Source organism: Fundulus heteroclitus, chromosome 2 (assembly GCF_011125445.2).
Source record: "Fundulus heteroclitus isolate FHET01 chromosome 2, MU-UCD_Fhet_4.1, whole genome shotgun sequence".
NCBI classification, from domain to species: domain Eukaryota; kingdom Metazoa; phylum Chordata; class Actinopteri; order Cyprinodontiformes; family Fundulidae; genus Fundulus; species Fundulus heteroclitus.
Genome location: NC_046362.1, coordinates 7,548,902 through 7,571,521, shown reverse-complemented (window position 1 = coordinate 7,571,521; position 22,620 = coordinate 7,548,902). Strand labels below are relative to the sequence as shown.

The 22,620-nt window shown below is 41.1% G+C and overlaps 2 protein-coding genes across 2 annotated transcripts; both read right to left on the bottom strand.

Moving 5' to 3' along the window:
• Positions 1-1,208: 1,208 nt before the first annotated feature.
• Positions 1,209-5,304, bottom strand: isg20 (interferon stimulated exonuclease gene). The gene is made up of 4 exons (XM_012862517.3): positions 5,183-5,304; positions 4,007-4,624; positions 3,717-3,917; positions 1,209-2,196 (listed from the first exon to the last, which is right to left on the bottom strand). Exons 2-4 carry the CDS (start codon positions 4,589-4,591, stop codon positions 1,984-1,986), a joined length of 999 nt encoding a protein of 332 aa, XP_012717971.2. The 5' UTR covers positions 4,592-4,624; positions 5,183-5,304; the 3' UTR covers positions 1,209-1,983.
• Positions 5,305-6,017: 713 nt separating this feature from the next.
• On the bottom strand, positions 6,018-13,810 carry pdia3 (protein disulfide isomerase family A, member 3). Its single transcript, XM_012862488.3, has 13 exons — positions 13,459-13,810; positions 11,918-11,996; positions 11,715-11,832; positions 10,783-10,890; positions 10,550-10,670; positions 10,234-10,350; positions 9,015-9,140; positions 8,620-8,802; positions 8,193-8,301; positions 7,665-7,793; positions 6,977-7,056; positions 6,819-6,876; positions 6,018-6,732 (listed from the first exon to the last, which is right to left on the bottom strand). Exons 1-13 carry the CDS (start codon positions 13,590-13,592, stop codon positions 6,619-6,621), a joined length of 1,476 nt encoding a protein of 491 aa, XP_012717942.2. The 5' UTR covers positions 13,593-13,810; the 3' UTR covers positions 6,018-6,618.
• Between the last annotated feature and the right edge of the window lie 8,810 nt (positions 13,811-22,620).

Here is a 22,620-nt window from a genome sequence, read left to right as displayed (position 1 = left end):
ATTGTCTCCCTAAAGTGACATGTTAAAAAAATATCTGGTCTCATCTCTTGTGAAAGAACAATCCTAATAAATACCTTTGTGCAGCAACAAGAACGAAGCAAAACATTGAAGAGAAAATAAACCATCCTTTGGTTGCCTTTAAAAAGCATTTTCAACAGATCAATAAACTCACCATCACTTTAATTCAGGCCCTTAAATGAGGAGAGATTAAAAAAAAAACACACCTGTACGTTTCTATCTACAGCTCTCCTACTCTAAAAAGATCTCCCTGAATTTATGGCAGCTATTTCTACAGCGGGTGGGCTTAAAATGTGGAGGGAGGGACAGTAACATATGCCTCAAGGAGGGAAAGAAGCCTGGCAAGAAGAAAGGGCTGGACTGATGAGGAGGCCTGGACCTCCGCCTGAGAGCTCCCAGATCAGCTCTGTGTGTTCTACAACTTCCTAGAAGCCATCACCAGCTCAAAGGGAGCCTGTTCCTGCTAAGGTCTCCATCACAGCCTCAGGTCCAGACAAAGTGAAACCTTTTTAAAAGTACATTCAAACATATTTAATCCTTCATCCTTTGCTTATATTAAACGTTTAGTGTACTTGCCTAGCTTCATTTTACACTCTGTATAGCTGAAACTTATATCATCCTACCACTTTTACCTTTATTAGCTTAAATTTCACTTTGAATTTTGTCAAATTAGCTATTAATCTATAATTGTAGTTGACTGATTTATTCAGTCAACATAAACCCAAGTCCTGTTCTTTAGCGTTTCTGTTCTAAATGATTTCCGTTTCTCCCCTCACATCTGTGCATACAGTTCTTTATGAAATGCACTTTTCCTTCATTTCTTTGTTTCTAACAATTTTTTTTAAATGTATTTAACTCCTTTTCAGCCTCTTTAGGCAACTGTATGCCACTTTAAAAACACTGCTCCTGAAAATGATACATTTTGAAACTGCCTACTTCAGGACCCCAGTCCCATCACTAAACTGCACACAGCAACTACATTTAATCCCATTTCTGAATTTATTGATGCGCTTATGGAGCGATGACAAAAATAGTAAAAATTTCACCAATGCTGTCAGTTTTGGAGTTTTTCAGATATTAATCGGATTATTTTTCCTATACCCTGACCTTAAGAAGGAAGTTTTCTCAACAATGACCAATCAGACAGATGGCCACCCCTACCTTGGACAGAGTCTCTTTACACATCACACTGATATTGACCAGATTCTTCTTTATTTAACTTGAACACTGAGAAGCAACGTGGAACCAGAGGAGTACAGTTTTCACATCAGAGCAAACGGCGGGCCGTGTGTGAACGGCTATAAACCAGGCTGTGAACCAGGCTGAAACCAGCAGAACTGGTCTCCCGTTGTGGCTGCTGTGGGTCTGGTTCAGGTTGAACCTGCTGCTGGCAGGCAGTGGACCGGTGCCGTCGTCACACCAGGAAGCAGCGGGCTGAAATCAGTTGGACTTGTGGGGGCCGATCGGGGCGGAGCAAAGCGGCCCGTTAACGGCTGGATGTGAAGACGCGCTCTGCCAAGGTTCACCGTCCCGTTTATACGGTGTTTGAAAACAGAAAGAAGTCCAGAGTTCCTCCTACTTTAACAGCACCACTTCCAGCAGTAATGCAGAAATATGCTGTTGAATGCTTCTCACGGCGCTGTGAGGAATAATTGCACTGAAAGCCCAGCAGCACTCATACATCCACTCCTAAGAGGGCCAAACGGTTGACCTATAAAGAAGAGCAGCTTCTACAGAAATGTAAACTTCCTCTTTCAAACACGATCAAATTCCTCCAAATAAATACGACCAAAGTCCGTATAAGCACAGACAAAATGCTGTGTTGGTGCAAAAAGTCTTGCTTTACTTGCTGCAATGCCTTTTCACCTTAGAACATGTTTAACATGTTGGCTGACTAAATCAGTGCGCTCCAGCTGACGGATCCGCTGTGATCATATCTTCCACTCATGGGGTTCTGGGCGGTCCCTACAGGGCGTCTGCTAACACCTCATCTGGCCAGAACTCGTCCTGCATGTAGTGATCTGAGGAGCTGTGGCCCGGCTCGTGCGGAGCGCTGCCGTCGTCTTCGTCGTCTCGCAGCCTCCTCTCCATCTCCTGCTCCCACTCGCCCTCCACCAGCTTATAGAGGTCCAGAGCGGCCTGGGCGTCCTCCACCGAGCAGTGGCCTCGTCTCCCAGCCTGCACAGAACAACACAGCGGGCTTAGCGAGGCTCCGTTCAGCCCGCCCAGCTTCTGTGGGTTTGATCGTTTGCTGAAAACGACTTTTTCCAGGTACAAAAAAAAAAGAAGAAAAAAAAACATTTTGCACCAACTACGTTTGATCACCACCGTAAACAAAGTTTACTGGAAGAAAATGACATCATGTTACATCATATCGCCTACCAGCAGGCGGCTACATATATTTGGGTTTGATTGCAGTGAGGAGAACAATGTGGACGTATCACAGCTAGGGCTGTCAGTTTAAACGAGTTAACTTTGTTAGACCATAACGCCGCCTTTTTTTAATGCGCATTAGACGTGTTAATGCTTTTTTTTCCCCGCAGCGCTCTCCAGACTGTTTTGATTTACCGGCGCTTTCCGTAGTTTCAAGAATGCTAGAGACTAGCAAAACAGACCCACGCTCACTGTTCACGTGACTTTGAGCTTCTTTTTTCTAAAGTCGCTTGTAAATTTCATGAATTGCGAGTTGCATATTTTGGGCTTGTTTCTGAAAGTGAAATCTCTCATATGGGCTCTAAAATAAATGATGCTGCCGCACTACAGACACTGAGTATAACAGGCTGAAATATTCCTCCGCCTCATAACGCACTGCAGCTTCCTAGACTGACATAGGAGCCGAGGGATTAAAGGCAGGAAGAGCAACTCTGACCGTATTTTCTGCAGTTTACTGTTGCAATAACTGATGATAACTGCTGAAAGTAGATTAGGTGGATCAGATCACCATTTTGAGCAGAGTTTGGTTCTGAAGGTGAGTTTTATACACACTGATAACCCATCCCATACACCATGCTTTAATGCTTATTAATTTATTGTCTTATTATGTCTCTAAAGTGTAAAATTAGTATTACTTTAAATTTAAATGCTTAATACCATGTCTATCTTTGTTTAAGAGGCAAAAGAAATATTTCGGAATTACATTTTTGTTTGTTTACACCTTGTGTAAACATCAGGGTGTTATTAGTGATTTAGCCATTATTGGCCAGAGTTTAACATTTTATGGCACCAGGACGCTTTCATTATAATTCTGAAATGTGCTTGAAAATAGGATTTTTTTAATATTTTTTGCACAAGCATGTTTTTACTAGTGTCATTTAATGCAAAATTGCATATTAAAATGTCCAAATAGGCTTTTACAGTTTCAGAAATAAAAAGATAAAACATGCGATTAATTTGCGATTAATCGCGAGTTCACTATTGAAATTATGCGATTATTCGCGATTAAAATTTGTAATCGTTTGACAGCCCTAATCACAGCAGATACGCTCATCTCCAGTAACTCCAGGCCTGGTCCTGGACAGCATCGGTTTGCTGGCAGGAGAAATAAGCACTACCTGAGCTGGCGACTGACCAGGAGACCCTCGAAATTAAGACAGAAAACATTTAGCCGACCTTCAGGCACTCCGTTTTATCAAAGCGCACAGCTAGAGGCCGTGTGGACCCAAAACAGACAGATGGCCGCCTCAGTGCCCCGCCCTCACCTGTATGGTCCGGCTCAGCAGCTTGCTGGCCAGCAGCTTAAGGGAAAGGCAGCGTCCGCGAGGGAATCCAGCCAGTCGGCTCAGGAGGCGCGCTGAACTCGTGTCTCTGACCATGTGGCCGGGGTGGTCCAGGTTCAGCACCTCAAAGTCGTTGTAGACCGAGTGGCCCACCACCACCTTGCCTTCCAGTAGGGCGACGATCTGCAGGAGAGAGAGCAGAAGGTTTCCTGAACTGTATGATTTAACGGGGACCGGCGGGAGTTACCGCTGCCGCTCCGGGCAGGCCTTACCTCCTCTCGGGCCTGAGCGAAGGGCACGGCGTTGTGGAGGTGATGCCTGCGGATCCCGCTCCACGGCGTCCGGAAGTTGGTGACGGGCTGGCACGGCCGGACGTACCGGTCGTACAACACGTTGCCGTGATAGTCGAGGACGCTGCAGCGGGCCAGCTCGTTGCACCGGCCCCCCGGCCCGGTCCCCACCATCTCGCAGTCCAGCGCCACCACCGCCGAGGCGGGGCAGGGCGAGCTGCGCCCGCTGGCTGGGGGGCTGCTTTCAGAGAAACCACTGTCCACCTCCCAGCTGTCTCCAGGGGCAGAGGTCACAGTGCGGGGGTCAGGCTCCGACGCGCTTTGGCCTCCCTGGGTTGGATCACCTAACTTGGCTCTCTTCATGTGTTCGCCGGTACCCAGCGGGTCACGCGGGGAGCCGCTTCTCTTCGTCCTCCCGCCGGACACCATCCTCATATGGTGGTGTTTCTTCCTGGCTCTTGAGCTCTCCATCGCTCGCATCAGCATGGATTTCTTGCACAGATACCTGTAGTTGCCCAGGAGGCCCCGTGAGGCAGAGCCTCTATTTCTTCCTGACGCCTGGGACATCACGTAATGACGGCAGGTGTCTCATGATCACACCTGGGGAGGTCAGAGTCAGAGAGAAACGATTAATATTCACCACTGATTGCTGTCTCAGACTTGCAGCGGGAGCAAAGCATCCATAGAAAGACAAAAGCCTACTCTAACTTCAAGTATCGCCCAAAGCCAGTTTAAAAGCCTCCTAAGACTGGATAGATGTTCGGTTTAGTTGTATTCTCTAACCTCGCCACACAAAGGGAACAGGGACGCAGCACTTTTCATAACAGGCTACAGCTTTTTAAAATAGTCACGTTGGCAAATTGAACACATGCCGAATCGAGCACTGGACCGTAACGTTTATGAAAACGCGGGTTTGAGATTTACATCGCTTTTTGTTTCGCGTGTAATTTTAATTAACTTGAACTACTAGTTATCTGAAGGGAAACTGGTACAGTGGTAAACTAAGCTGCCAAGAAAACAATTAGTAACCCGGTAATGTGACGGAGGTAAACGCAGACGCCTCACCGCGTTCCTAACAATGTCTCTTATTTGTAGCGGTCTGTAACAATTAAATTCATTCATTTATAGAAAAAAAAGAAACCGTGAATCGTACTGTACCTTCTACAGCAGCACGTGTCCAACTAGAACATGCCCGGACGAGTTCCCCCTGACTTCACCTGATTGGCTCGTTCTCTTCCTCGTTTCTGGTTTGTCGGGATAAGCGCTACCTGCCAGCGCCACCCAGTGGTCTGGTGCAGCGTTACAATATAAAGTCAGAATTTCTAATTTCCCCAAATGTCACTGTCCCGGTTACGTTTATTGCAAATCTTCCGCAAATTAATAAGTCAAATATAGATTTGAACAGCAGCGCGTGGTTATTGGGAACGCACTGACAGGGGAAACGTATACAAGGTGTGAGTTGATGTTTTCCAAAGATTTTATGCTTCAAACTCCAGATTTCCAGGTTCGGATTTATGCACATAATTGGATGGCTCATTGGGAGAAGTTGTAGGTTTGATTCCAGTTCACTGCTGCCACATTTTTGGGTGTGTGGTTGCAATCGAGCCAAAGTAGTCTACAGTTCTGCCTGTTGGTATGTAATTGTGTGCCGTTTAGTGACTGAGGCTCTTGTGCAAAAGTACAGAGTGGAAAGTAGGACTAGAAAAGTACAAGTTCAGTTAATTTACCATTTCAAGTACAATTCGAGGAAATTCAGACAGAAAGAAAGAAATCTAGAAACAAGCTTCAAGTTTACATAAAACCATGTGGTCCTTACCCCATACTATTCAAGCATGGAAAATAGAAAAGGCATATATAGACACGTACTGTCCCCAGAAATTTAGCTAATATAGTTTAATTGATCCCATCTAGTAAAATCTATTCACCAACAATGAAGGTTTAATACTTATGCTTTAAAGTATTTTTTCATTTTAAGAATTCAACAGAGAGAATGTTTGAAACAAGGAACTTTTAATAAATCCTCTTCAGTTTTTGAAATTAAAATGTCAGATTTCTTCAAATAAAACGTTTTGAATCGCCATAACAGAACATCAGAAACAAGATCATACAAGTCATTTAGGTTTTGTGGGCCTTTTATTTCACAATCTTTCCAAATGTACAAAAACAAAGACCAGTTACGAACAAGGAAAAAAAAAAAAAAAAAGAAAAAAAAAAAAAGAAGTTATCCCCCGTGATAAAAACAAAAAATGCGACAGATGACTGGAAACTGGTATCAAACCAAAGTGCATCAGCCTGAGGTGTGGTAGACAGACCAGAGGAAATAGAAATCTCTCATTTCAAAAAGCTGTCCCTCTTCCCTAAAAATTTCTTATCATCATAGAACGGCGGGCAGACCCAGGCCACCACCTCTCCACCTTCCACAGGATTCCAGAGCAGCAGAGGACCTAAGGAGCGGCCTCGTCTTTCTGACTTCGGCTTCAGAGCATTTGGTAGTTCACTAAGAGAGTGGAATATAATTTAGTTCTTTTTGTTCCCCCATACTCCTCCTCCTCCTGTTGCGATGTGGTGGGTGTTGAGTTTCTGTTTGGAGCCCTTTATAGCTCTGCCTTATCCTTCTTCTTCTTTTTCTTGCCATCGTCTGGCACAACTAAGGGGTTGGTGGCCTCTTTCTTCAGGTAGGCAATGAAGTCGCTCACCTCACGACCGCCCTGGAAAGACGACAGCAGGATGTTACAGTCGGCCGAGTGCTGCCGTGACCTCAGGCAGCTGGAGATTACAGAAGTCCACAACTCACCTCATATCTCTTTGGGTTCATCTTACGTCCAGCGGGGGAGAAGTAGATGGTGGGGAATCTGGGGGGAGAATAAATAAACAATTCATTATTAAATAAAACAGTTCTATGGGGGAATAAAATTAGTTCTTAAGTTAAATAAATATATATATAGGTCTTACCCGCTGACTTCATATGGAGACGGCACGTCATTAGCTGTGGCGTCCATTTTGGCAATGACAATGTTGGGATCGTCACCCAGCTGCAGAACAAGAGGTAAGCCATAATGATCAGTTCAGGACAAGCAGTCTGTTGGTCCTTTAAAACCTAAACTAATTTCTCCTTCCAAAAGGAATAAAATGAAAGGCATTTAGCACAGCTGAACAGTAAAGACCTCAGATTATTTGACAGAAAGAAAAAACATCCATCCCCTCAGATCTGCTTCGTAATGTGACATTTGTCACATTGGGTGTATTTAATCATTTCAGCATTTCAAACAAAAATCTGCTCAGCATGTTATTTGTCTGGGAGATGATGTTAAAAGAAGGGAACGGCAATTTGTAAACCTTAATTACAACAAAGTGTCAAACATGACACTTTTGGAGGTTGACGTTGGGATTGAAACTTTTACTAGTTTTAATGATTTGTGTTACAATTATGGAAATGGTCACATAACTGTGTGGACTATGTTAAAAAGTGGAAGTTTTGAAGGCATGTTAAAGCAGGATAAATCAAAAACCCTTTGTTACTAAAATAAAGCAGTTTTATATTTTATTCCTAGTACAATGGAAGCCAAAAAGCTAGGATGCTAACAGTGACTGTTTTTATTTACAAAAAAGTACCAATAAAAACTGTACTTTGAAAACCCACCTTCTCTCCCAGCTCCTTGTATTTGGGCTCCAGGCTCTTGCAGTGTCCGCACCACGGTGCATAAAATTCGATCAGCACATCTTTGCTGTCATCGTTGACGATGGAGTCAAAGTTCTCAGCCACCACGACCTGCAGACAAAGAGAACGAGGTACTGCATCAACCTGGGAATGAGCCAGACGTCTACCACCAAGTTCTGTTCAGTAATTCACAAGCAAGCCGTGCTTCTGCTTAACCGTTACATTGATGCACTGATGAGAGAATGTGCAGTGGTGTGGAGAGCATTAATAACCAAATAACCAGCAGATTTGACTCTAATCAGGGTTTGGAAACTAAAAATGGGATTTGGTTTTCCTAATCATAAATTAACAGTGAAAAAATAAATAACATGTTCCACAACGTAGGTACCCATGCAAGTTTTTGTCCATTTTTACTCAATTGGAAGAAAAGGGAATAAAGCAGATGGGTACGGCCACAGGGAGACGTCTGCGTTGATCAGCTTTTAGGAGACATTACAGGAATCCTCTCACCTTCACAGGTCCATCGTTGTTTTCTGGGATTGGTTCGGATTTAAGGTAGCGCTTTAACTTCCCATCAAAGTAGTCCTGCAGGAAACGCTCCAGAGCTTTTCCATCTCGGCTGCAGGTCAAATCAACAAAGTAATGTCAATGGAGAGAAAACAGCAGAGTTTGTCATCAGTATTTACTGATCAGGTCAAACCGACAGACTATAAACCATAAAATTGAAGCATAAACTTTCAAAACGGTAACTTGATGCCCAGACGGCTCTAGTTAATGCCAGCCTCAAACAATCCAGGCGGTGAAGTTGGCAGATAATTAAAGTTTAAAGCTAAAGCCCACTAGATGAGACAGCCATGTTAAAAACAGGTAGAGAAGAAGACATTCTGCTGGTTCGCCGTCTGAAAAGCCATTTTGCCTTCAGTTTATCTGGACTTACGAGAACTCCTCGGTCATGACGTATTTGTCTCCCTTGGCGGTGCGGATGGCCACGACGGGCAGCTCTCCTGAGCTGGCGCCCAGGCCGAAGTCTGACACGTCATGGCTGAACTGGTTCTTGTTGGCTACAGCGAAGTTCAGCTTCTTTCCCTGATCCAGGAAGCCTCTGGCCACCTTCATCACCCTGGGCGAGATTCAATCCACTCGTTATTTCAAGCGATCAGACAGCAGGGAAAGACTAGCTTAAAACAGTAGAGGGTAAAAGTGTAAAGTAAAAAAAAACAACAAAAAAACACAGCAACAAAAACTCGTACCGCTCACTGAACAGAGTTTCTCTGCGATAAAGCAGAGAGGGTCGGTCACTGCGTGAAGCGGAGGAGCGTTAGAAACACCCACCTGTTCCTCCAGTAGTTAGAGCCCTTTGGGTTTTTGTCATAGTCGACGTCGTAATAAGCCACCAGCAGGTCTTTGCCTTTCAGCTGGTCTTTGTTGTCCTCCGTCAGATGGGGGCAGATCCCAAAGCTGGGATGGAGAGAAGGAAACAACGAGTCAATGTGAGGTCTTCACCTGGGGAGGGGAGCTACGGCCTGACACTTTTAGATGTGGTGCGTTCAGAAGCCAGAGAAGTTTTTATCAGGAGTCAGCATAGCCTCAATGGCACTTTGTTTTGAATTCAGTAAAAAAAACAAAAAAAAAAAAAAAAACGTTTGGATACATTTGATTCATAATTAAAGACGATCTTAAATTTTATTGGATTTTCTATAGGATTCAGGAACCAGGAAGCATGACCATATAAGGCCTATGCTGGCCTCTTTACACTGGCTGCCTGTTTTTTTTAATCAAATAGATTTTAAGATTCTCTTATTAACTTATAAAGTTTAAAACGGGTTAACTCCCCCTTATCTTCGGGACCTTTTAAATTTTCAGTCTGTGTCCAGAACCCAACGATCAAATAATCAGCTGTTACTGACATTTCCTCGGGCCCGACTTAAGAGGAAAGGAGATCGGGCTTTTTCTGTTGTTGCTCCTATTCTATGGAACAATTTACCTTTCCAAATTAGATCTACCCACAGCTTGGATCAGTTTAAAAATCGCTTTTCAAGACTCATTTATTTGAAAACTCATACTTTGCTGGTTTTCATTTAAAGTAGTGTTTTAATATTCTGTTTTGATCAATTTGTGTTATTGTTGTTCTTGTACAGCACTTTGGTGCAGTTTTACACCGCTTTTTAAAGTCTTTAAAGGCTTCAGACAAACCTGCGGCTGCATCTTCAACATGTGGGTTGTGATATTCAGGCAGCTTTGCTACCAACGTCATCATGTGACAGTTTGTGGGAACAAACCTCAGGGACCGCTACAGTTTCTGCGCCCTCTACTGCACAGCTAGTATGTTTTGTACAGATTGATACTGAAGTTTTACCTTTACTAAACCCATTTTAAAAATAAATTGTAAAGTTAAATTGAAATCAGCCTGAATAAGGGTCGATCTTTGCAGTGAACAGACCACCATAGGAGACCACCGTGCATATTAATCTGCAGTATGGGAGGCGGCCTTCCTAAGGTCAGCAGCAGAGAAACATTTCTGAATTTATCCTTTTTGCTGTCCAACACTCACATGTTGTCCTGGATGAATCTCTTGATCTTGTTGCTGGTGAATTTGTCCTCATTGAACCTTACAGAGTTGTCTTCAAACTTGTTGTTGAGACGTGGTGGACGGAACAGGACGACTCCCCTGCAAATCGCAGAGAAGAAATGCCTCAGTTGCAGTGCTGTTATATTGCATCAGCTTTCATGTTAATGCAGAGAGAAAACTCAGAAACTAAAATATAGAGTTTCATTTGACTCTCAAAGACCCTTCCCTCACGTTTATAAGCTCACTTATAAACGACGCAGACTCTGACGTAGGGACCGATAACAGAAAAAGTACTCACTCTCCATGGCTGTCGAGCAGGGCCTCAGAGTTGGTGTGGGCAAAACGATAGTCATCCCTCAAGGCGCTGGCAGCCTTCAGGAACTCTGCCTGATCTGTGCTCTTGTCATCAGCAAAGAAACCTGAGAGGAGAAATCACATTGCAAACCGGGTTGATTAAGGTCTGCGGTAAACCAGTTAGAGAACCAGGAACCACTGGGACTCGGCCTGGTAAAAAGAGGAAACATCGCTCACCAATAACACTGGCATCTTGATCTGCAATGAACTTGTCAAAGTCTTCAGCGCTCTTCAGCTCCACTGAAGCTGGGCCCGCCTGCTTCTTCAGGAAACTAACAATCCCATCTGTCCAGGGCAAAAGAAAACAGCGATTATGAGAAGAATCCATAAAAACACCAAATTGCTTTTTATTGACAACGTACAAATACAGGGCATTGCAACTTATACTTCAATATTTTTATTATTATTGATAAGAATGGCGCTGCCAAGGTGATGTGCCACGTCACTTTGTCACCGTTTTACATGTAGCCCAAAATGTTGAGTTTTGGTCTCAGCTGTGTTAGCAAACTAACTTGTCATGCTTTTCTCCTCAATAAAAGCCAGCACTGTAAAGTGCCCCACTAACCGTGGTCATATGCTCCCTTCTGATTGGTTAACAGCCGAATGCTTGCTGGAGCAATGCTCTCCTGGTCAGTTTAGGCGGAAAACCATTTCTGGGTAGGTTTGTAGTGGTGCCATACGTGCAAGCAAATTTAACATCTAGATGATTGGCTGAACAAGTTCTCCATCAAATATCCAAAGGTTAGGATGTTGCCTTACTGGGACTTGATAAAGCGCTATACGAGTACAGAGAATTTACCATCTGTATCTTAACCCTGTTCTAAATGTATCCAATCATTTATTCATTATGCTGTTTTTCCCATCAATGTTTTCCAACATCTGAAGTCTTAACAGAACAGCTGGATTTTTATTCCACAGGTGAACTCTACTATCTACTTGACAGGAACATCAGCATAAAAAAGGGGCTGAACACTGGTGCAGATTGTTTTATTCTTATTTCTAAGAGCAAAACCTATCCCTTTCCTTCCACTTCACGATTCTGTACTACTTTTTGACCGCCTTACATTATATCCCTATAAAATAAATAGAGGAAGGAAAAACAAATATACCTGCAGTTCTGGGACCATCATAGGGACCAGTTTCGTCTCCATCCCTGAAGATCTTCAGGGTTGGGTAGCCGCTCACGCCATATTTGCTGCATGTGTTGCTGTTGGCTGTGCAGTCAACCTACCCAGTAGCAAAGACCAGAGTTAGGGATGCAGAAAATGACATCACAGTTTGGAAAGCAAGGCAAACTGTACTCCCCCAGTACCTTGGCAAGTGCAACGGTGCCTTTCAGACGTGTGGCTGCCGCCTCGTACTCAGGTGCAAGCCGTTTACAATGACCACACCTAAAGGACAAAGAGAGACGTGGACCAGTCAAACAGGGGGAACAATTTACACAAGATTTAAGGCAGGGAAGACGATGGAGGATAAGGTCGACTCATCTTACTAGAAGAAATTTGATACTTCTGCATGAGTAGAACTACATTTAAGTACCCTTGCTGAATAGAACAGTAGGTGAAAAATATTTATCATTACACTTGGTATTTTTGAAAAACTAGTTAACACCACTTTAGATTAATCAAATTAAAAGCACGTTTTTAGACAGGAAATGTGTCCATTATTGTTGCATTATTTCTGCAAATATAAAAACAGAGGCTCCTTAGAGAGTACTCATAAATATCCTTATTTATGGGTACTCCAATTTCAAAACAATTTCACTGCACCAAGCAAAGATCCTAAGGTACATAATAGCAAGATTCAAAATATATACAATGTTATAAAATATTGGTGGGATATTTAATTACTACTTAATCTACAAGTAGGAAGTAAAAAAAAAAGTCCAATTTGATTCTAGATATGACCTGTTGAGATTAATGCAACAGGAATCGGCACATAATCAGCTACAAGCTTGGTGCCAAATTTAAATTTATGAAATAATAAATAAATGAAAAAAAAAAAAGCAAATATGTCAATACAATTAATAGAAGATTTAATACGGAGATCAGTCTACAATGTGAACATATAAAGCCACATAACACTGTACAACTCAGTTTTGTTTTTAAGTGACAGAGATAAAGTCAATGTCTTAACTAAACCATATCGAAAAATAATGAAATAATAATCACAGCTTTCTTATAGTCCAAAAATATGCAACCTGTAGATTTCCAGTTAAACTGTTTTGTTTCATAACTTACTTTTTAAACATTTAAACAAAGTCTTTTTTAATGGGAAGTTTGACCCATTTTTGAAATTTATTTGTTCAAGTTTGGCACCGTAGAAACACGTGAAACAGCAGGTGGACCAATCAGAGATCGACAACCAAAACTTCACCAGCCAATCAGGGCGTTACAACGATGACATGGCACGCCCCCTCAACTTCCTTATAGACTCATTAAAAGGGATTTACAACATCTTAAATAGATAGCAATCAGCGATTATGCTACATTTTAAACAGCCGCGAGTCTCATTAAACTGTGAACGCACCTGAATGCGTCATTTGGCTTAAAATACCGCAGTCAGTACCGCTTTAGGATTCTGTAGCTAGCTAACATGCTAACATTTGGTCTGCAGCCAGATAAGCAGGATTTGACAGCCCCGAATATAATAAATAGAATTATTTCCCAATAAATACATTTGTTAAAACGCATTCAGGCAGTGAATACATTATCTAAAACTAAAACCCAGTTCAGCAGAGAGGAGACCCCTTTTCACGGCGAGGCGGCAGCGTATTTTAATGGGTACTTTTACTATCGCCTGCTAATGGACGACACCGTTCCCACACCGTGAATGAAACCTGCAGAAGCTCACCAAGGCGCAAAGAACTCCACGAGAATCAGCTCATGGTCTCCAATCCTACTTTCGAAATCGTCATCCGTGAACTCCAGCACATCACTGGCCCGGCTGAACCCGGCGAGAGCGGCCAAAAATATCAACCTCAACATGGCACACCGAGAAGGCTAAACGTCTCTTCGCCTCAATGACACGAAAACTTCAGGCTGCAGGATGTGAGCCGAGGCTGGCCCGTCTTCAGCTCTTCCAGGGGGAAAAAAGCCGCAGGATACTCAGACAGGGCCGAGACGGACTGGACCGATAGAGAAAGAGAAAAGGGGGACGGAGGAGGCGTTCAAGTCAAGACGCTTCACAAGCAGCAGGGCCTCGTCTCGTAATCATAGTGTGGCAGCATCCCATTGGTCGAGTTATTGCGTCACTCAGCGCTGATTCACCAATGAGACGCAGCGTCGAGGCATTTGGGCCAACCAGGAGCCGACAAAAATCAAAGCGCAGTTTTTACACGCGGAAGTGAATATGGTAATATGCCCGACCCCTGAAACCATGGGGGTTTTTAATGAACTGCACAAAAGCTAAATGTTTCCTTGACAGCTGACAGAGGGATATGTTTTGTTTATCATCTTAAATTTGTTCAACTCTAGGGTTAATAAAGCAGTATTTGAAATCGTAGTTTGTTTTTAAAAACGGTAAGAGTAGACTGTCAGCATGACAGTCTAATACATTTTCTAATAAATAAAAATCTGAGATCAGTGGCATATATTTTATTCAGCCCCCTTTAATCTGATACCTCCTAATAAAATCCAGAGAAACCAGCTGCCTTCAGAACCAATCTGTGCAAAGCTGGTCGAGATCTACCCCTAGACTTGCTGCAATTGCAGCAAAACGTAGTTCTATGAAGTATTGACACAGGGGGGGATAAATACAAGACATGGCTCAGTCATATGATTTTTATGTGTAAATAAAAGAAAAACTCAAAAGTCATCTCCTTTCACTCAAAATATCCCTAACCTTTTTAAAAACTTACATCAAGTTGTATAAAATAAAACTAGTATATAAAATTTCTCTCCTAGAATTTATTGTATTTTTCCCAGGATTTTATTTCTGAGTAGAACAAATAAATATATAAACGGTTTTGCAGACATGATAAATGCAATGATTGATTTTTAAAATGTATTTTGAAGAAACAAAATCCAATGTTTCTAAAAATCTAACCAAAAAAAAAAAAAAAAGAAAAGAAAAAAGGAAAAGGAAAAGACATTTGTATCATTTGTATTCCTTTGTGTATGACAGCAATATGCCATAAAAGTGCATGGAAAAACTTTTAAAATTTGCCATTTAAGTACTTTTATTTAAAACTTTTCTGGCTGATGATAATAAGGAGCCACTCTGGAGGGCCCAAAGACCTGCTCTGTTCTGCTTCAGATCTAAGTTAAACCTCATCACAGCTGTCAGGTCTGTCCAGCCTCTGTGTCACGTAGGTGTTGTGGAAAAACCAAAGCCACGGGGGACTTTGTGTACGAGAGCGAGTAGTGATAAGTAATCTTTTTCAGAAATGTATGGTCATTATGTAGATTGTTTGCTGTTCTTTCCAGGGATCTGACCTTTCCTGGGCACAGACCTTTGAATCTTGACTGATGAGACTAAATAAACAGGAGTGTTACCGAATGACATTGGTTATTTTTCCATTTTTATAACAGCCTATAATGAAAGGTCCAACTTTCTTCTATTCATAAGACATCTATACCAGACATTTAAAAATAATAGCTACAGCCTCTATTATCAGGGCAATGTAATCCCAAACAAACAAATAAATATGCTATACTGTCTTTGAGGGATGTGAAAAGTTGTTATAAATGTCAGATAAAAAGCACATAATTCTGCACATCATTTTACAGAAACCAATCCAAAAATACTGAATAATTCAATAATTAAATTCAGTGATCAGGTAGCTGCTAGAACAACCATCCAGCAGCAGTAACGTGAAATGTCTGCACTCTCTGGTGATATTTTCACCAGTTTCTTTTTTCCTTTTAACAATTGTGCTCCAATTCCGTGAGGTTTGCATCTAATAATTTACAAACTAGTTTCTTGAATTGATCTGATGTGTAGACACTGACTGGTCCACTCCTTTCTTCTTTTTAGGTCATTCTGTTGGAGATTTGCTGCTATTCCAACTCAACCTTCTGTTGAATGGCCCGTTTAAGGCCAAACTTTAGCCATTAGGGCTAATGGCCTCACATTTGACTCCAGAAAACGTTGGTGGATAGAGGAGGTTATGTTCAATCCAATTCAGATATCCAGATACTATTGCTACAAAAACAAGCCTGAATCATTTACCACTACAGGTACATCTTAAAAACAAAAACTTTGAGAAAAAGTTCAATAGTTTTTGTCACTCAGGTCAGTAAAATATTTCAAGGCTTTATTTTTTGTAATTTTGACGATTACACCTTACAGATAATGAAAAGCCAAAATTCCACCTTAGAAAATTAGAATGTTACATAAGATCAGTAAAATGATATATTTTAAATAGAGATATGAGACTTCTAAATAAATATGATCAAACTATTCAGTATTTGCTTCTTTTTGTATGAATCATTGCATCAATGCTGTGTGGCATAGAGGAGATCAGCCTGTGGTCCTGTGTAGCTGCCTTCAGGTCACTGGGTCTGGTGTCTTTCATCTTCCTCTTGATAATACTCCATAGATTCTCTATGGGGGTTCAGGTCAGGCCAGTTTTTTGGTAAACCAGCAATAACACCACAACGGTCACTGGACCAGCTTTCGGTACCTTTGGCAGCATGGGCAGGTGCCAAGTCCCGCTGGAAAATGAAACCAGCGTCTCCATAATGTTTGTCAGCAGAAGGAAGCACAAAGTGCTCTTAAAGTTCCTGAATGTAAAACCCCCATATTGGACATAGACTCTGTGCCTTCCTACTCTTCATCCTGACCCTGAAACTTTGTTTACAAAGAAAAATCATTTTTTACTTTCATCTGGACCCTTGGAGAGCTGAGCAGCAGTCCATTCTCTGGTCCAGGTGTGGCTTCACAGAAGAAATCATCTGTAGGCAATAAGTAGGATCCTGGTGTCTGTGCTGGTTCTTGGTGCCTCAGTCTCAGTGCACTCCTTGAGAAACTCCCCCATGTTCCTAAATTAATTTTGTCTGTCAAACCTCTCAAAAGCTGCAGTGATCCCTGATGCTGTTGCATCTTTTTCTGCCACACATTTTGCTTCCACTGAACCTTCTGTGAATGTGCTTGGGTTCAGCAATAAGTGAAAAGCCAGCTTCTTTAGCAATGGTCTTTTGTGGTGGACTCTCCATGTGAAACGTGTCAATGGCTGTCTTCTGATCATTTGTCCAATCAGCACCCTCCACCGTGGTTGTGTAGCCTAACCCAGACTGAAACCTTTGCAGGTGTTTTGAGTTAGTTAGTGGACTTTTCTACATTTCAATTAAAAGACATATAGGCTTGAGATATTTCACTCTATGTGTAATGATTCTATCTAATAAAAGAGTTTCACTTTCTTAAATGAGTGACAAAAAAAGTGAAACTTTTCATGACATCCTAAGTTTTAAGATGCTGACTTGATTGCTATCAAATCAAGTTGGTAAACAACGGGTTTTAGGATGTGTGGAATCAACCACGAGTGTTTAAATTTTAAAACCTCTTGTACATGCAGGTACAGTATAACTCACAGTGAGAGCTGATCTATTTGCTTTTCTTGACGTTGTATACCATTTTTTATACTGTGAAAGATGTATATTGTGAAATGAATTTTAATAAATTAACTGAATCCAGCTGAACTCAAAGCTCTGGTATTAAGTGTGTAATTTTTCAGTAACACAATAGAAATCCGTTCAAAGACGTCCAAGTGAAACCTAATCAGACGTGGTTTGCTCTGCTTTCTGACTGTGAACGCTTTCGTTTTGTGCCTTCGGCGATTACACAGCCAGCCACCAGATGGCGCTCTCTGACTGTCTCTCAGCTTCAGGGTAAACGTAGAGTGAGTGTATAATATAGCTCAGTGGTTATTGGTAAGTGTCACAGCCTACAGATTAAACAAGTAAACATCTGTCTCTGTTAGTGAAGCACATCATTTGATCTGTCTGAAGTCATAAGTTTGTTCTTTGGACTGAACTGAACTAAAGTAATGTTTTTTTTTTTTTTTTTTGGTTTTAGAGGTGACAAGATTGACTGCAAGACAATTAGAAGACGAGATAGAAGAATATCATTCAGGCAAACAAACAAAACAGACACTTTGCTAATAGTTAGCACTAGTATTGTTATTGTATTTCTCTAAGAAATTAAAAAGGGAAGATACATTTTTGTGAAATGCTTAAGAGAACATAACTGAATCTTTTACTCTGAACGTCTGTTTTTATTTCAATAAATATGGGGCCTGCTGGTACAATAGACCTTTATAATGATATATCTTATAGCTGCGTAGATATCTGTGCTACAGCACGTGTATGTAGCTATGAAACAATATCAATACTTCCTCTCCTATAGGTTTCTTCTTATAGATCTTCTTTGTCACACCTACTACATATTTCAGCTAATATATATATATATATATATATATATATATATATATATATATATATATATATATATATATATATATATATATGCCCTGCGATAGACTGGCGACCTGTCCAGGGTGTACCGCGCCTCTCGCCCATTAACAGCTGGAGTTTCAGTTGAGCTCATTGGGGGAAAAGTTGTCCAGATAATCCTGGCTGAGTGAAAAGGTAATGGTCACAAAAATCTAACTGGTTGTGTCCCCCTTTTCCACCACCCCCTGCTATCAATCCTTTACGATGACTGACAAAGAGCTTTGTACATCATGGAATAATTTTGGCCAGTTTCTCTTTGCATAAAAGTTTTAACACAGCTACATGGAAAGGTTTCATTATTATTATTATTATTATTAATATTATTTGGTAAATATGTTGGGATACTCTGGATTGTCGTCCTTCTCAGTGACGTCTGAAGCATTTGAAATGTGGAGAGGACATGTCCTCTTCACAGATAATCACTGCGACACCCATGGTCCTCCTCCATAATCCAAGTGTTTAGAGCTCAAGGTCACCAATTGGGAGCCCCACCATTCTCCTTCAGGATTTTCTGGTATGAATGTTTGGTTCCAGCCATTCCAGCTACTCCACCAGGTCCTGCAAGGCAGCCCCAGACTATCACCCTACCATCAATATTTTTACAAAAGTCTTGGGGATCATAAAGATGTTCTTTAGCAAATGTTAAATGGGCCTTTGTGTTGTTTTTGAACAGCGTTTTTTTACTTATGAACTCTTTCCACGTTTCTCTCATTGTTAAATTGCAAATACAGATCTTAACTGAAGCAAGTGAATTCTGCTTTGCATCGGTTCACCACTGCTTCACGTTTTTTCAATGAAAGGATAACAGCTCAGAGTGAATCGCTGGAGTGCTAAACACTTTGTAACCATTACTAGACTGAGAGATGTCAATGTATTTATTTATCATCGGTTCTTCAGTTTCTTTACATCGGGGTCCAATATGTTGTTTGTTTTAGATATTTAAGCCTGCTTCATGTCATGAACAATTTCTTGATTTTACGTGTCTAGCAGAAATCAGGGTCGGCTTTGGCGGGAAAAATTAGCTCAGCTATAATAATAATAATAATAATAATAATAATAAAAGTGCTTAGTTCATTATTTAACCAGGGAAACAATGATTATTTCCACATGGCGTCAGCTTGGTTTGAATAGCCTTTTATTCTTAACAAATCAAATCATAAGCTGAAAACAGCTCGCTTTCGTTGATCATTTGATTTTTGTTTGATCTCAATATGTCTGATGATCTGAAACATTTAAGTAGCAAAACAAAAAACTAAATACTTTATCACAGCACGTCAATAACACTGATACTGACGAATATGGATGAATTCATAAGAGACACAAAAGCCTATAACTGAGTTAAAATTAATGTGATAATCAAGTATTATCAAAATGATCAGCATGGCGTGCTTCTTCAGCAGAAAGCTGAGTTTAATGAAAAGCAAACCCACCCTAATATGATGCGGAGGGGTCATCTTTGCAGCTTCGTTGCTACAGATAAGACAGGAAACATTTTCCTGGAACAGGGAAGAACTGGTTTAGTTAAAAGAACAAAAAGAAAGGCTCATAATCTGTACAAATTTTGAGTACAGTATGTTGAAAACTATATATATATATATATATATATATATATATATATATATATATATATATATATATATATAAAGCCAAAACAACTGAGGACATGTTAAACTGACTTTATGTATTTGGGAAGCAAGTCATTTTATAATTCACATGAATAAACAGTGACAAAGTATTTCCATTTTACACATGTGATAGCACGACCAAAACTGATGTTGATGCAAAAAGCAGACGTCTCTATGGTGGAACCTTGTCAAGCAGCCGTGGAACATAGAGATCCCGTTTCTCTCACTGTATCTCACTGTGGCGGGTCTCCAGGAGACCAGCTGAGGTAATCCTCCAGTCCCATGATGCCTTTCTTTCAGGCCTGCCGCTGTTTACTATAAACCGCAGAGCCTGGATAGAAGGGACAGACCTCGGCAGACTTGATCTAGCAACTAAAAGAGTCTAAGAGCTTTCGTTCTATTTAGCAGGTCAACCAATTTTAGTCCATCTATGATGGAGGCGTGTGCAGCAGTGGCAGCAGCCGATTAAGTAGCCAAAAAAAAAAATTTAATTTGTTTTATACATGCAATGTCATCGATATTATTTGTATTTATTGGTGCTGCAGAGATTTTCTTTCTGTACCCACAAAGCCCCAGCCCTCCCCCATCGTAGCCCCGCTGCTTCTCAAAAAGGGGTTGTCATGGCAACCGCCCTGCTCCTCTACCATATTTAGAGCAAGGAGATGAGGAGACGTCCACCGTGGTACGCTAAGGACACGCTCCGACTCCTCAGAGGCGCAGAGTGAGGGGAGGAGCAGCAGGAGGAGGTCTGCCTGTGTTCAGGACATCTGAACCTTCTTCCAGAACCCTTTAAGGAGAGAGGAGCCGCGCTCTCATGCCGCACACCACCTACAGTTCACGCCTCAGCTGTGTCTCCTCACAACAGTGAAAGCCTTGTTGTCCCGTCGGCGGCCAACAGTGGGAAATCTGTTGGCTGTTCCGTCACAACAAGAAAATATCTATTCATTCACAACGAGGACAAAGCACTAGTTCCAGGCTTTCCTACGCTGACTGCTTTTAAAACCCAAGGCTTTGTGCAGAATCTGGAGTATGTTGAAATCCACGTGTGGATGGAAAGTAGGTCGAGGGGGAGCCAAATCGAAATATTTGGCGTAACATTATATATACATAGGCACGGTAGTTTTTATTTAGACGGGAAAATGCTGTAGTAGCTGCAGAACATTTACAGGAGAGCGTTTTTTGTGACCCACTTTGATATGGCAACGAGAGAATATATGTGTTTAGAACATTTATGATATTTAAAGATCGGCTGTCAGAGGAACCGTGTGGGTAAGGGAAACGTCTTAAAGGCTTTCTGACAACTGGAGGCATTGTGGCTCAGGACCTGAGGCTGGCAAGTAGAAAGGATTTTCATTAAAAGTATTATAATAATAGGAATTGTAAACAACAAAACATCAAACATCAGTGTGTTTTATGGCAGTCTGTGGATCATACATGTTAGACCAGCAGAAAGTAGTACATACAGGTGCTGGTCATTTAATTAGAACATCATGAAAAAGTGGATTTGTTTCAGTAAATCTATTAAAAAAGTGAAACTTGTATATTATATTCATTCATTAAACACAGACTTGTATATTTCAAGTGTGTATTTTGTTTGATGATTATAACTGACAACTAATGAAAACCTCAAAATCAGTATCTCAGAAAATCAGAATACTGTGAAAAGGTCCAATATTGAAGACTAAGCTACCAGTACCTGGTCTAAGGACCACGGTATCCCTTAGCCTGGCCAGCCAGACTAACTTTTGCCTCTCTTCGATACGGCTGAGGTTAGTCAGTTCCTTGGATAGCAAAACGAAAGCGAAACTGAGTCTGGCTGGCCAGGCTAGGTATCCCTGTCCTTAATTGGCCAGCTCACTCACCTGACCTGAACCCCATAGAAAATCCATCATATTCTATTTATATGACCAGCACATGTATTTGTAACATATATGTATATGGTAAATTATACACTATTTTGATATTCTTTTATATTTTTTACAAACACAATTTGGGGCTACCTGGTGGAGTAGTTGTTGCCTCGCAGCAAGAAGGGGTTGGAAAACCAGCATGCATGGGTTCTCTCTGGCTTCCTCTCACAATCCAAAAACATGACTGTGTGCTACAAAATAGTATCCCGAGCTTTGAACATCTCAAACAATATTACACAGCAGGTAACCCACCAACACATGGAGCCCTAAACTGGGAGGTCCATTAAGGAGGGAAATAACCAGTGAAGCATCCAACAGTGAAGTTAAGCCCAACAAAGTGATTCCTTCCAGTGAGTGGATTTAGATTTAAAATTCATTTCATTCAACAAAGACGTTTATTTCTGATGGGAAATGAAAAAGCCAACTCTCAAAGCATAAAAAAGTACCGGTAGTATAATTTAAATTAATTTATCTGTATTGTTTCCATTTTATTCGAAAGTGCCATGTAAAAATATAGCAATCACATAAATCAATGGAAAATCTTGATTTGACATTACAACAATCACAATTTTAAATGTTGACTTGCTCTTTGCATGTTTCCACTGGTAGATTGGTTTACCTTTGGTGATGAGATCCAGGTTATTGTTTTTTTTTACCATTACAGGGTCTCTTTGCCATCACCCTAATGTTTTTCTCCCTCTACAGAATGCATCATTTTCCCCTTTACTTTACAGTTAGGTAATTCTTTGTTTTGGTCTATCACAAAATATCAACCAAATACATAACAAGTTTGTGGTTGTACTGTAACAAAATGTTAAAAGTTTGATCAGTAAGAATGCTTTTACTAAATACTGTACGCGTTTGAATTTCTTCCATTAACTAAACTAAATTCTGATCATCTTCAAAAATAAGGAAACCATGTGAGAAACCTTTTTGTGTAGTGGTTTTAGTCAAAGTTTTGTTACACCTTTGACTAAAGATGGTCACATGGCACCAAAGAACTATGCTAATCACAATTATGACCTG

Bases quoted from the DNA above. Each gene is read 5' to 3' on its own strand.
- isg20 (XM_012862517.3), bottom strand. From the start codon at position 4,591: ATGTCCCAGGCGTCAGGAAGAAATAGAGGCTCTGCCTCACGGGGCCTC. The intron at 3,918-4,006 runs GTAAGGCCTGCC...TCTCTCCTGCAG, and splicing joins TCGCTCAGGCCCGAGAGGAG to ATCGTCGCCCTACTGGAAGG. The intron at 2,197-3,716 runs GTGAGGGCGGGG...TGTTCTGTGCAG, and splicing joins TGCTGAGCCGGACCATACAG to GCTGGGAGACGAGGCCACTG.
- pdia3 (XM_012862488.3), bottom strand. From the start codon at position 13,592: ATGTTGAGGTTGATATTTTTGGCCGCTCTCGCCGGGTTCAGCCGGGCC. The intron at 11,997-13,458 runs GTGAGCTTCTGC...TTTGTCCTTTAG, and splicing joins GTGGAGTTCTTTGCGCCTTG to GTGTGGTCATTGTAAACGGC. The intron at 10,671-10,782 runs GTGAGCGATGTT...TTCTCCTCTCAG, and splicing joins TCAAGATGCCAGTGTTATTG to GTTTCTTTGCTGATGACAAG.